The sequence below is a fragment of the Sorex araneus genome, chromosome 3 (genome assembly GCF_027595985.1).
Source record: "Sorex araneus isolate mSorAra2 chromosome 3, mSorAra2.pri, whole genome shotgun sequence".
Lineage (NCBI taxonomy): Eukaryota > Metazoa > Chordata > Mammalia > Eulipotyphla > Soricidae > Sorex > Sorex araneus.
Window position 1 is genome coordinate 192,078,692 of NC_073304.1, and position 12,070 is coordinate 192,090,761.

At 53.5% G+C, this 12,070-nt stretch overlaps 1 protein-coding gene across 4 annotated transcripts in view; it reads left to right on the forward strand.

Moving 5' to 3' along the window:
* SLC43A2 (solute carrier family 43 member 2) overlaps positions 1-12,070 on the forward strand; it is a 43,374-nt gene that overhangs the window by 22,885 nt on the left and 8,419 nt on the right. For all 4 annotated transcript variants that reach the window (XM_055130883.1, XM_055130884.1, XM_055130886.1 and 1 more), the window contains exons 6-9: positions 6,719-6,811; positions 8,212-8,345; positions 8,428-8,630; positions 9,056-9,202. In XM_055130883.1, the coding sequence (XP_054986858.1) occupies positions 6,719-6,811; positions 8,212-8,345; positions 8,428-8,630; positions 9,056-9,202 (577 nt within the window). The remainder of the gene's footprint in view (positions 1-6,718; positions 6,812-8,211; positions 8,346-8,427; positions 8,631-9,055; positions 9,203-12,070) is intronic.

Sequence of the window (12,070 nt, forward strand, 5' to 3'; positions counted from 1 at the left end):
TAGTGTATTTTGACTTCCTCTTTTAGGGGGAGCATTGGGGGAGCTGGGGATCAGACCCAAAGCCTCATACATGGACAGCATGTTCTTTGCCACTGAACTGCGTCCCTTCTCTGACACACCCATTGGTTCCAAAACACTAAGCCAAGACATGAAACTACTTGCTCCATCGAGACTAACCTGACTTTAATATATAAAGAGCTTTTACAAAATCTGCATTAAAATGTTTTTACTTCCTTTGGCCAGAGTGATATTATCTCTCATTTATTTTCCCACAGTAATCCATTATTTAAAAAGATTTATTACAGCAGGTAGGGCGTTTGCCTTGCACACGGCTGACTCAGGTTCGATTCCTCCATCCTTCTCAGAGAGCCCGCAAGCTACGGAGAGTATCCCGCCCACATGGCAGAGCCTGGCAAGCTACCCGTGGCGTATTCAGTATGACAAAAACAGTAACAACAAATCTCACAATGGAGACGTTACTGGTGCCTGCTTAAGAAAATCAATGAACAACTAGACGACAGTGCTATATATTTATTTATTGAATCACCATGAGATACAGTTACAAAGTTTTTCACTATTGGGTGTCAGGCATACAATGTTTCAACACCCATCCCTTCACAGTGTACGTTCCCACCTCCAATGCCCCCAGTTTCCCTCCCCCGACCCTCCCCCACTCCCCCACTAGGGCAATCATTTTTCTTCTCTCTCTTTCTCTCTCTCTCCCTCTCCCTACATCCCTTTACCAACCAACATTTTTTAAATAAAACTATTCTGGGACTGGAGCGATGGTAGGGTACTTTCCTTGTACACAGCCAGCCTGGATTTGGTCTCTAGCCCCCTGATGGGCCCCCAAGTCTGCCAGGAGTGATTCCTGAGCTCAGAGCCAGGTGTAAGCCCTAAGCACTGCTAGGTGTTACCCAAAAAGCAAGGGGGAATTTTTTTTTTAATGTCCAGTACTGGAGAGATAGCTCAACAGACTGAGCATGTGCTTTGTGTGTGGAACCCCTATCCCTACCCCCAGCACCATTTGATCCCCTAAATGTGGCCCCAAACCAAAATAAGCAGAAAAGAGTATGAATGATTGTACAGCAGGTAGGGTACTTGCCTTGCATGTGGTCAACTTGGGTTCAATCCCTGGCATCCCATATGGTTCTCCACGAACCCTGCCAGGAGTGATTCCTCAGTGCAAAACCAAGAGTAACCCAGGACACCAGTAGGTGTGGTCCAAAAAAAAAAAAGATAAGTGATGATTGTAAATTACTGATTTGAAAATTGCCGAAAATGAGACCCGAGAGATAGTACAGGAGGTAAGGCACTGGCCTTACACATGACCGACTCAGGTTTGATCCTGGTACTCCAGTTGGTTCCTAGGAGCCCCGCCAGGTCTGATCCCTGAGTGCAGAGCCAGGAATAAGCTCTGAGCACTGATGAGTGTGACCCATAAACAAAGGAAGCAAAAAAAATTTCAGACATTTCTTCAGTTCTTTGTAATCTGTTCAGTGTAAGCTTTTCCCATTTTAATTACTGAAAAATGTAAACATAGGTAGCATTACTAGAGGGAATAGTGTAACTCACCTAATCTCCCTATCTGTAACTTAAACAGTTATCAATTCATGATCAGTCTTGTTGAATTTCCCCCCTCTGGCATAATCAGCTCATTGTAACACAAGTATCAATCACTGACTCATTTTCTCCATATACAGAAAGAATAGGCTTTCAGAGGATCGAAAGATGCAGTGGCCCCAAGGGGTGGGCCTTGTGCCTAGATTCAGTCTCCAGCACCCCAAGGCACCCCAGGCACCTCCAGGAATAGTCCTGATGGCCTCCAGCTCTGCTGAACCCCAGGTGTTGCAGCCACAGCCTGCAGGGGAAGCCCTATTAAAAAATAATAATCAGAGGAAAAGAAAGCAGGAGTGTCAGTGAAGGGATAGTTTAGGACCAACCCCACAACTCTGTTAGTTTTAGTATATTTCCCTTTAATCTTCTCTAAGGACTGGAGCCATAGCACAGAGGTTAGGACGTTTGTTTGCCTTGCACGTGGCTGACCCAGGTTCAATTCCTCCGTCCCTCTCAGAGAGCCTGGCAGGCTACCCATGGCATATTCCAAAAACAGTAACAAGTCTCACAATGGAGACATTACTGGTGTTCACTCCAGCAGATCGATGAACAGTGGCTCAACAGTGCTACCGTGATCAATGCTAATCTTCTCTAAAACAACGTTTTATGGGATGCAGGAGTTTGGGCCTCTCTGGGTTTATTCCTGGCTCTGTACTCAGGGATCACTCCCTGCAGTGCTCAGGGAACCATATGCAGTGACAGGGTTGGCTGCATGCAAGGCAAGTGTCTTACCTACTGTATACAGGCTTGCCTTGAACTTGGTGGACCTGGGTTCCATCCTAGCATCCTATATGGCCCCTTAGCACCACTAGGAATAATTCCTGAGTGCAGAGCCAGGAGTGACCTCTGAGTATCACCAGGTGTGACCCAAAAACAAAGAAATGGTGGTGGGAAATTTACAATGGTGGAGGATTGGGTGTTGAAACATTGTATAACTGAAACCCAGTCAGGAACAACTTTGTAACTCTGTATCTCACAGTGATTCAATTAAAAAAAAACAACACAACAACAACAATAATAATTTAAAAAACCCAAAATTGTAACAGGGATAACCAGCATGGGTTCTGTTTATATATCCTTGCTCAGCTATTTTCTAATGGGCTTAATTTGCTTTTTCTAATAAAGGAAAATTAATCATAACTTAAAATACTAGGTACAGGTAGGTGTTGGTGGGAAAGCTGTCTGTATGGCTTGAGGCTCCAGAACCCACTGGGAATGGCCCTGCTGACCAAAATAACTTTCTGGGGAGCAGAATTTTCTCGGGAGGAAATGTTCTCAGTAAAGGCAGAGGATAGCAAGCAGGGCTGTTGGGCCCCAGGGCCCCCTGCCTCTGAGCCGGGCCCCCCAGGGTGTTTCCTCTCACTCCCGGCAGCTCTGGGGAGGGCCTAACCCCAGCCTACTGTAGTCTGCGGGCCCCAGACACCTGTTCTGTTGGCCTCTAGCTTGGGTTCAAGTTAAGGCAGTTTGAGCAGGGTAAGAAGGTAGTTAGGGCTAGTTGGAAGCAAGCTGCCTGCTTTCCTGGAGAAGCCCCCAAACCTTGTTGCCAAGTTAGGGGCCCTTGCAAAGGTCCCTGTAGAACAGCAGTCTGGGCTTGGCACTGTACAGAACAAGCGGCGTTTTGGACCCCAGGCTCTTCCTCTCTCCCTGTTCTTCTGGTTGGGTTTTTCTAAGCCTCTTTGATCTCTCCCTTCCCTTAACCTGCCCGGCTGGTGTGGCCTCCGGGGTGGGAGCAGTTCCCTGCTTCCATGAAAGCAGAACTAATCTCTGCGTTCTCCCTGGAGCACATCGGGCCCAGCTCTGCCTCCCCACGGGGCTGCCTGCCGGAGCAGCCCAAATATGTGAGTTCAGGATCCCAGGCGTGTCCTGGGCACTGTGCACAGCATAGCTGAGAAGCAGGTGTGCAAAGAGGAAGCCTGAGTGCCCTTCATGGCTTCATGGCACGCCGCACACGGACACTTCCCGTTTCCTCCTTTCCTGCGGGGGGACCTTTCCAGATGTCCCAGATCTCCCGCAGACCCTCCTGAGAAACCTGAGTGGACAGAAGGTTCACTCTTGGGGGAAGGGGAAGGGGCCAACAGAAGAGCTGTTTGTGTGCTGAGAATTTCTTGGGGGCAGATTCTTCAGAGAGGTATAGGTGGCCTAGGCGAGCACTTCCGGCTTATGCTCTAGGCAGCTTTCCTGTGCCTTTTCAAGGCAATGGTACCCCTTCACTGGGGAACTATTTAATTTTTTAAATTGAGGTAACATTAATTTTTATTAAGTTCCTTTTAAATCTTGGGATTCTTAAACATCTTAAATTCCAGACTTGTGTGTGTTGGTTTTGGGTTTGGAGCCACACCTGGCAGTGCTCCGGGCTTACTCCTGGCTCTGCACTCAATCACACCAGGCAGTGCTTGGGGACTACATGAGCTGCCGAGAATCTAACCTGGGTCAGATGTGTACATGCCAAGTGCCCTACCCACTGGACTATCTCTCAGCCACTTGCGCCCTTTTAAAGGGCGATGGCAAAACATACTTTGTGGACCTTACAACTTACCATATTGAATTTCAGTGAATTTCAGTATGTTCACAGAATTGTGCCTTCAGCCCCAGAATCAATTAGATCACCTCAAAAGGAAGCCCTGTCCCCATCAACTATTCTTCCCCGTTCACTCCCAGCTTCCTCTTCCCCAGCCTAAGGCAACCGTGAATCTATTTTCTGCCTAGAATTGCCTGTTTTGGACTTTCACAACAATAGACTCATGCAATAATACGTGGTCTTTGTGACTGATTTCTTCCACTCAGCAAATTTTCAAGTTTATCCATGTTATAATGTATATTTGCACTTTTTTTTCTTTTTTGGGGCTGTTCCCCAAGCAGTGCTAACAGGCCTCTGCTGCTATTCTCAGCCATCTGGGCCATGGTTCAGTGCAAGGGCTCAGAGATTACCCACATAGATCAAACCTGGGTTGGCCACACGCAAGGCAGGTATTGTAACCCCACTTATCTTTCTGCTCCCCTGCTGCTTTTTTGTTTCAATTTTGGGCCGCATCTGGCACTGCGCAAAGTTACTCCTGGCTCTGTGCTCATTAATCACTCCTGGTGGGTTCAGGGGACCATATGGGATGCCAGGGATGGAGCCTGGGTTGGCAGCATGCACGGCAGGCTCCCGACCTGCTGTAATAGGGCTCGGCCCCTTCCTCCCCTTTTCTCATGGTGCTTCCTTCCCAGGACTGCACACCTACCAGGCACCCACCCAGGCACTCTGCCACGTCCCTGGCAACTTTTCACTGTTTTGAAGCACAAAAATTTTTATTTTAATGATGTCCCTTTTTTTTTTTTTTTATTTTGCTTTTTGGGTCACACCCAGCGATGCTCAGGGGTTACTCCTGGCTTTGCACTCAGGAATTACTCCTGGCGGTGCTTGGGGGACCATATGGGATGCCGGGGATCGAACCCAGGTCGGCCGCATGCAAGGCAAACGCCCTACCCGCTGTGCTATCGCTCCGGCCCTGATGTCCCTTTTTTATATTATTATTATTGAGATATATCACTCCAGGAGCGATAGCACAGCCTTGCACACAGCCAACCTGGGTTCGATTCCTCCATCCCTCTCGGAGAGCCTGGCAAGCTACCGAGAGTATCCCACCAGCATGGCAGAGCCTGGAAAGCTACCTGTGGCTTATTTGATATTTGATATGCCAAAAACCATAACAACAAGTCTCACAATGGAAATGTTACTGGTGCCCACTCGAGCAAATCGATGAACACCGGACGACAGTGTGACAATTGAGATATAACTGACATGAATGCTGTTTTCATATTAGGTTACAACAGGCTGATTCTATGAAGGCCAAACCTAGGGCCTCTCCCCTGTTAGATACAGCCCCCACCACTGAGCTCCACTCTCAGTGTCCCTTTCCTTATTCTCAGTTGTGAGCAGAATGGACAAAAATGACACCAGGCAGGTTAGCTTGCTGCCCGTCATGCATTTCTCCCGAAGCCCTTTCACGTCTGTGGATAACACCTATGATGCTGGAGGCTGCACACATGTCATCGTGGTGCTCACAGTGCCCCCTGGGACTTGTGCTCTTTCAGCCCTGGTGCTCATGCACAGTCTGGGAGTGGTGCTCGCTGGGAGTCATGATCCTGGCTGTGGTGTGGCTGGGAATCACTGGTGTTCCCGTGAACCACATGCAGCAGAGAGGCCAAGATTGTGTATTGACCCATGTGGTGACACTGGGGAGTGCACTCAGGGATCTTGGCTTGCAGGGCAAGTGCTTTAGCCACTGAGCCATCTCTTGCTCCCCGCATGTGTTTGGAGGCAAGTAAGGGAGGCCCCATGTGAGCTGAGTGCGGGAGCTGGTGGGCTGGGTCACCCGGGAGCAGTGGGTGTCCAGGCACTGTGTATGTGCAGGGGAGGCCCTCCCTGGCTGGCCCTTTGGGAGGATGTTCTTTGCTCCGTGTCTGTGTGAACCCCTGGCTGGTTGTCATTTTCCACCAGGCATTGCCCTGGGTGTGGGCTTCAAGGTCACGCTGGGCCCAGAATGCTCTAAGAGGAATGCGGGGGGGTGGGGGGGGTGGTCTCAGCCGGAGGAAAGCAAGCCTGACTGGCTGTTCGTTGTCCCAGGTGCTGGGTGCTGGGTTCCAGCCAAGCGGAAGGGAAAACCCTTTTGCTCTCAGATGCCCGGGAGCAGGAAGCCGAGGGAACCATGGCACTGGGGTTGGCAGCTTCAGCTGGCATCTGGTCTCTCTGGGATGCTGTTATTTTTATTTACGAAATGACACCCTCATCTCCAAATAAACTCTTCTTTTTAATAGACTTGCTCCCTTTGAACAAAGCCTGAGCCTCCCAACTTTGCTCTGGGGACATCTCAGGGGAAGCCTCCGCCACCCCGGGGACACCCCTGGCGAGAGCAGGGGACACTGCAGGGCTCTGGCTGGCCAGGAGGTCCGGCAAGCCGGCCTGAACATCTGGAGTGCTTTTGCTTTGCTGCTGTCTCGCCCTTCTCAAACTCGGACCAGGAAAGAAAAATCTCTGGATTAGCAGCCATTGGCTCCACCTAGCTATCGCCTCTCTCCTCCTTAGTCAGTGCTCAACTCCCTGATTCTTGTCTTCCAGCTGCCCAACATGTTCGGCGACCTTCGCTCCACCTTTATTTCCCTGATGATTGGCTCCTATGCCTCTTCAGCCGTCACCTTCCCAGGAATCAAGGTGAGGGTGGGGCCGGCGGTTTCCAGCTTGTTTATTTTGCGTTGGTGTCTGAACAGAGGCCTCTCCAAAAGGCTTCTTCAGCGGGAAGTCTTTGTGGGTGCCAAGCTGGGCCCCTCCCTGCCACCCACACCTGGGAGGATGCACCTGGGCCCCAGAGGAGCGAGAAAAGCAAACCACTGAGCCATGGGGGCTGGGGGGGGGGGGTTGGAAAATACTAGCAGATCTCTGCAGGGTGTTACCGCAAAAGCCTCTGCTTTGCTGGGCTGCCGTGGAGAATGGGGTGGGGGCGGGCTTGCTGGGGTCCAGAGCCTGACTCCTGGCTCCCCCACGGCAGCGCTGTCATGGGCCAAAGCGCTGCTCACAGCCAAGTTGGTTCAGCTGTTTCCCTCCCAGACAGGACTTAGAGTGCATGGAAGTCACGAAGGGTCAGGCTGAAGCAAACACAATTCCCACTTCCATTGCCGCTGCTGCTGCCAGGCCGGCAGAGGGGCTGCTCACCCCTCTGGCTCCAGCTCCAATTCCCCCGCCCCTGCCCCCCCAAATCCCTTTCCTGAGTTCCATGGGGGGAGGCCCAGGGAGAGGAGGAGGCCTCAGGTGGGCAAGCACCAGCATCAAGGTGCTTGAGGCATCCTGGGCCCTCCCTTCCAGAGACAGTGAGGATTCTCGCCCCCTGAGTGCGAGGAGCCAGAAGTTTCTCCCCTGCTTGTCCTGTTTGACCACGTTCTCCTTCCAGGGCCGCTGTCTGCCAGTGCCGAACTCGTGCTGGAGATAAACAGCAAGGGCCCGGGTGATATTAGAGCTGGTAGGGCACTTGCCTTGCACGCTGCTGACCTGGGTTCCGTCCCCAGCACCACATATGGTACCCTGAGCTCGCCAAGAGTATTTATTCCTGAGTGCAGAGGCAGAAGTAAACCCTGGACATTACCGGTTGTGGCCCCCCAGACAACAACAAAATAGAAATTAAAAAGGCTGGAGAGAGTATACAGCGTGTAAGGCGCCTGCCTTGTGCATATGCCTGACCTGAGTTCAATCTTCAGCATCCCATATGGTCCCCCGAACATCACCAGGAGTGCAGAATTCCTGAGTGCAGAGCCAGGAGTAACCCTTGAGCATCGCTGGGCATGGCCAGAAACCAACAGGAAAAGAAATTAAAACAGCAAGAGTGACAGTAACTGCTAGCTTGCTTGCTTGTTTATTTTGATGGGGGTGGGGTGGGGCCACACCCCGCCCCGACTGTGCTCAGGGCTTCCTCCTGGCTCTGCGGTCAGCCTCACGCACAGCAAATGCCTCAAATGTCTGGGGAGCCCCCAGCCAGACTGGCAGGCTGTGGCCCGTCACACCTCAGCCCGGGGAAACGGGGTGGCCTGCTGCCAACTGCACTCCCACCTTGCCCCCAATAGGTCATCTACGATTTCGGGGTCTCCTTCATCATCATCCTCGTGGTCTGGGCCAGCTGCTCCGGACTAGTTTTCTTCAATTGCTTCTTTAACTGGCCCCTGGAGCCCTTCCCGGGGCCGGAAGACATGGACTACACGTGAGTGCACACGCGCCCAGCCCTCAGCCCCTCGCGGCCCACCGGGGTCCTGGGCAGCAGCTCACGGCCACTCCCCCCACAGGGTGAAGATCAAATTCAGCTGGCTGGGCTTTGACCACAAGATCACCGGGAAGCAGTTCTACAAGCAGGTGACCACGGTGGGCCGGCGCCTCAGCGTGGGCAGCTCCATGCGGGGCGCCAAGGAGCAGGCGTCGCTGCAGGACGGCCACAAGCTGTGCCTGTCCACTGTGGACCTGGAGGTGAAGTGCCAGCCCGACGCCGCAGGTACCCGCTCTGCCACCCGCCCCTCCCAGGCCCCGACACAGCTCACCCCTGCTGACCAGAGCAGCCTCGCTGGGTTCCATGGCCCTGGCCTCCGCCGTGCCTCATGGGGGACTAGGACCAGCGGAAGGGCACACGGGCATCAGCTCCCTTCACCCCCAAATCAGAGGGGCACCAGCCATCCTGGGGCACACAGGAGGACAAGAGCTCTGAGGGGGCTGGGGGCCCACATCCCACCCACTCCCCACAACTGGGTGCCCAGCGCCAGCACCCGCACCACCCCCCTGGCCCAGGCCCACCCCAGCATGTGGGCATCTCGTGGGTGAAGTCGGGACTTCTCTACCCAGGCCCCTGGCGTCTGGAGGGGGGGCCCAATGTGGGTTGCAGCCCCTGTCCTCTCTGAGCTGAGCACCCCCCCACCCCCACAGCGGCCCCCTCGTTCATGCACAGCGTGTTCAGCCCCATCCTGCTGCTCAGCCTCGTCACCATGTGCGTCACGCAGCTGCGGCTCATCTTCTACATGGGTGCCATGAACAACATCCTCAAGTTTCTGGTCAGCGGCGACCAGGACGTAGGTAGGTGAGCCCCGGTCCTGGAAGGGCGCCGCCCTTGAACAGAACAGCGGTCACTCCCGCTCGCCCCAGGCCAGGTCCACTGGCTGCTGACTGGAAGGAGGCCGTGAAATGGCCAAAGCTCAGGCAGCAGTTACGGTTTGGGGCCGTTTCCTCCTGGCCGCGACGGACGGGGCTCTCCTGGCCGCTGTTTCCCGGTTGGCGAGGGTGGGGAGGAGGAACTCGAGTCTGTGTGTTTGGGGTGCGGGTGCCTGTGTTTCATTGCCCGGAGGGGACAGCTGACGTGTGTGGGTAAGCAACACTGAACGAGACAGGCTGCCCCTGAGAGCATGTTGAAAGACGGCACCACGAACCCCACGGGAGGCTGGCCTGAGGGGGGGCGGGAGGCGGGACGTCCCAGCAGAGCCTCGGCCGCGGGACCGGGAAGCGGGCAAGGCCGAGCCTTCCTCTGCAGCCCCCCAGTCCAGGCTTGTGCGTGGGTAAACAGAACTGATAAACCACACGCCGCTTTTCTAGAGCAGCACGGAAGGTCTTCAGCTGATTAGAGGTTTTGATTCAACAAAGAAAGTCAGTACTTCCTCAGGGCCTGGCCTGAGTCAGCTTTAGTCATCCCCGCGCGGGACAAACACTTTCGGTAAATCCCTTTTATTGGCAGGCTCTGCGCTGTGCCGCTCTCCTGTTGGCTTATTTTTCCCCTCGGGAATGGCACCGTAGCATGGTGAGAAATCAAAGGCGGTCTTTAAAGGGACAACCCCAAACAGGACAGCACCCAGATAGAGGAAGCAGGCAGCACGGCTCCTCTGTGACACGGGCAGATAGAATCTCCCAGCCTTGCACAATGCCGAGTGAGCTCTGACATGGTGAAGGCCCAGGGAGCCTTCCAGGGCAAAGTTAGCCTGGTGGAGCACCCTCACTTTTCTGCCATGGGAAACCTTTTAGAACAAATTTTTTTTTTTTTTTTTTTTTTTTTTTTTTTTTTTTTTTTTTTTGCTTTTTGGGTCACACGGCGTTGCTCAGCGGTTACTCCTGGCTCTGCATTCAGGAATTACTCTTGGCGGTGCTCAGGGGACCATATGGGATGCTGGGAATCAAACCCAGGTCGACTGCATGCAAGGCAAACGCTCTACCCCCTGTGCTATCGCTCCAGCCCCCTCCCCCCCTTTTTTTTTTAGCAGCTGGAGAGATAGTATAGGAGGTAGGACATTTGCTTTGCACAAGGCTGACCTGAGTTTGATCCCCGGCACCCCATAGAACCCCCCAGCACTGCCAGGAGTAAGGCCCGAGCCCTGCTGGGTGTGGCCCAAAGCAAAAACAAACAATAAACTTTTATGAGTGTCTGAGCACCATCCTGTGCAGAAAGCAGCTCTGATGTGCTGCAGTGCAGCATATTAAAACCACAGGCCCTAGAGCGGGGGAAATAGCACAGAGGCATATGCTTTGCATGTGTAGGACTCTGGTTCAGTGGCAGGGACTGCGTGGCCCCTCGAGCAGAGCCAGGTGTAGCCCTGATGGCCCCTGAACTCCACTGAGGAGTCCTGTGGGGGCCATTGACCCAAGTTGCACTTCATCCTCAGGCCCTGTAGCACTGAACAGTCTGGCCCACATGTCCCTGGGAGGAGACCTGGGCCCCCCCTGAGCACAGCATAGGATTCAGAAAGGGAAAAGCATCTCAGGGAGATGGCTTAACGGAGCACAGGTTTGACCCCCAGCACTGCCAGGCACACAGTGCCAGGAGAGCCTCCTTTGCCAGGGCTTTCTCAAAAGGAAAAGAATCTGGGCCAGTGATAATCCAGTGGGTTAGGCACTTGGCCTGCACGCAGCCAACCTGGCTTTGCTCCCTGGTTCCACATATGGTCCCTCAATGCCCCGCCAGGAGTGATCCTGAGCACCACCGAGTATGGGCTGCCTCCCCCCAAAACTCAAGGGAAAAGAAATCTCAAGCCCAAAGAGGCCGTCGCTAACCTCAGGACGGCTCATTTACTGCTACTGAGTCGTGCGTGACCTTGACTCAAGTTCTCCAAAAACATCTTCTGCTACCTAAGACGAATTTTTATGACTGTTTCCCACATTCATAAAGTCATTTTGAGGAAATAGAGGAAGTAGGCCCAGGAGCTTCAGCTCACAGTTGACAGGACACTGGTCTTCCCCATCCTGCATAGTTGCGCCAGCACCGAGGCCCCTCTGCCCAGTGCGCGTGCTTTGGGTTCAGCTGGGGGCACAGAAGGGAGACTGCCTTGGGGGATGGGGCCCGGGGTGGGGGCACGTTGTCAGATGCTTTGGTTCCTCCTGCACTCAGAGGTGGCAGGAGGAGGACCAGAGGGATGGTACAGCGGGTAAGGAGCTTGCCATCTGTGCCTCCAACCTGGGTCCAATCCCCAGCACCACAGTAAGGTCCCCTGAGCACAGAGTCAGGAGTAAACCCTGTGCATCACCCACTGTGGCCCAAAAACCAAACCAAAAAAAAAGGCAGAAAGAGACAGTGTTTCTGGGACGGGACTCACATTCAGCACACACACTCTTACACATACACACGAACACACAGTGTGTGTACACACACACAATTTTTTGTTTGTCTATGTTTTGGGGCCACATCCAGCAGTGCTCAGGGTTTCCTCCTGGCCCTGCACTCAGGGTTCATGGTGCCATGTGTGGTGCGGGAGATTGAGCCTAGGTCAGGCCCGTGCAAGGCAGGTGCCCTCCCCGCTATACTGTCATTTTGTCCCCCCGCCTCCCACAAACACACATACATACACACACACACACTCTCTCTTCCTCACACTTGCACACTCTGGTTTTGCAGGATCCTCTGCACCCTCACTGCTTCCCTGTCACAGCCCCAGCCCACACTCAGTCTGATTCACCAGCCCTCCT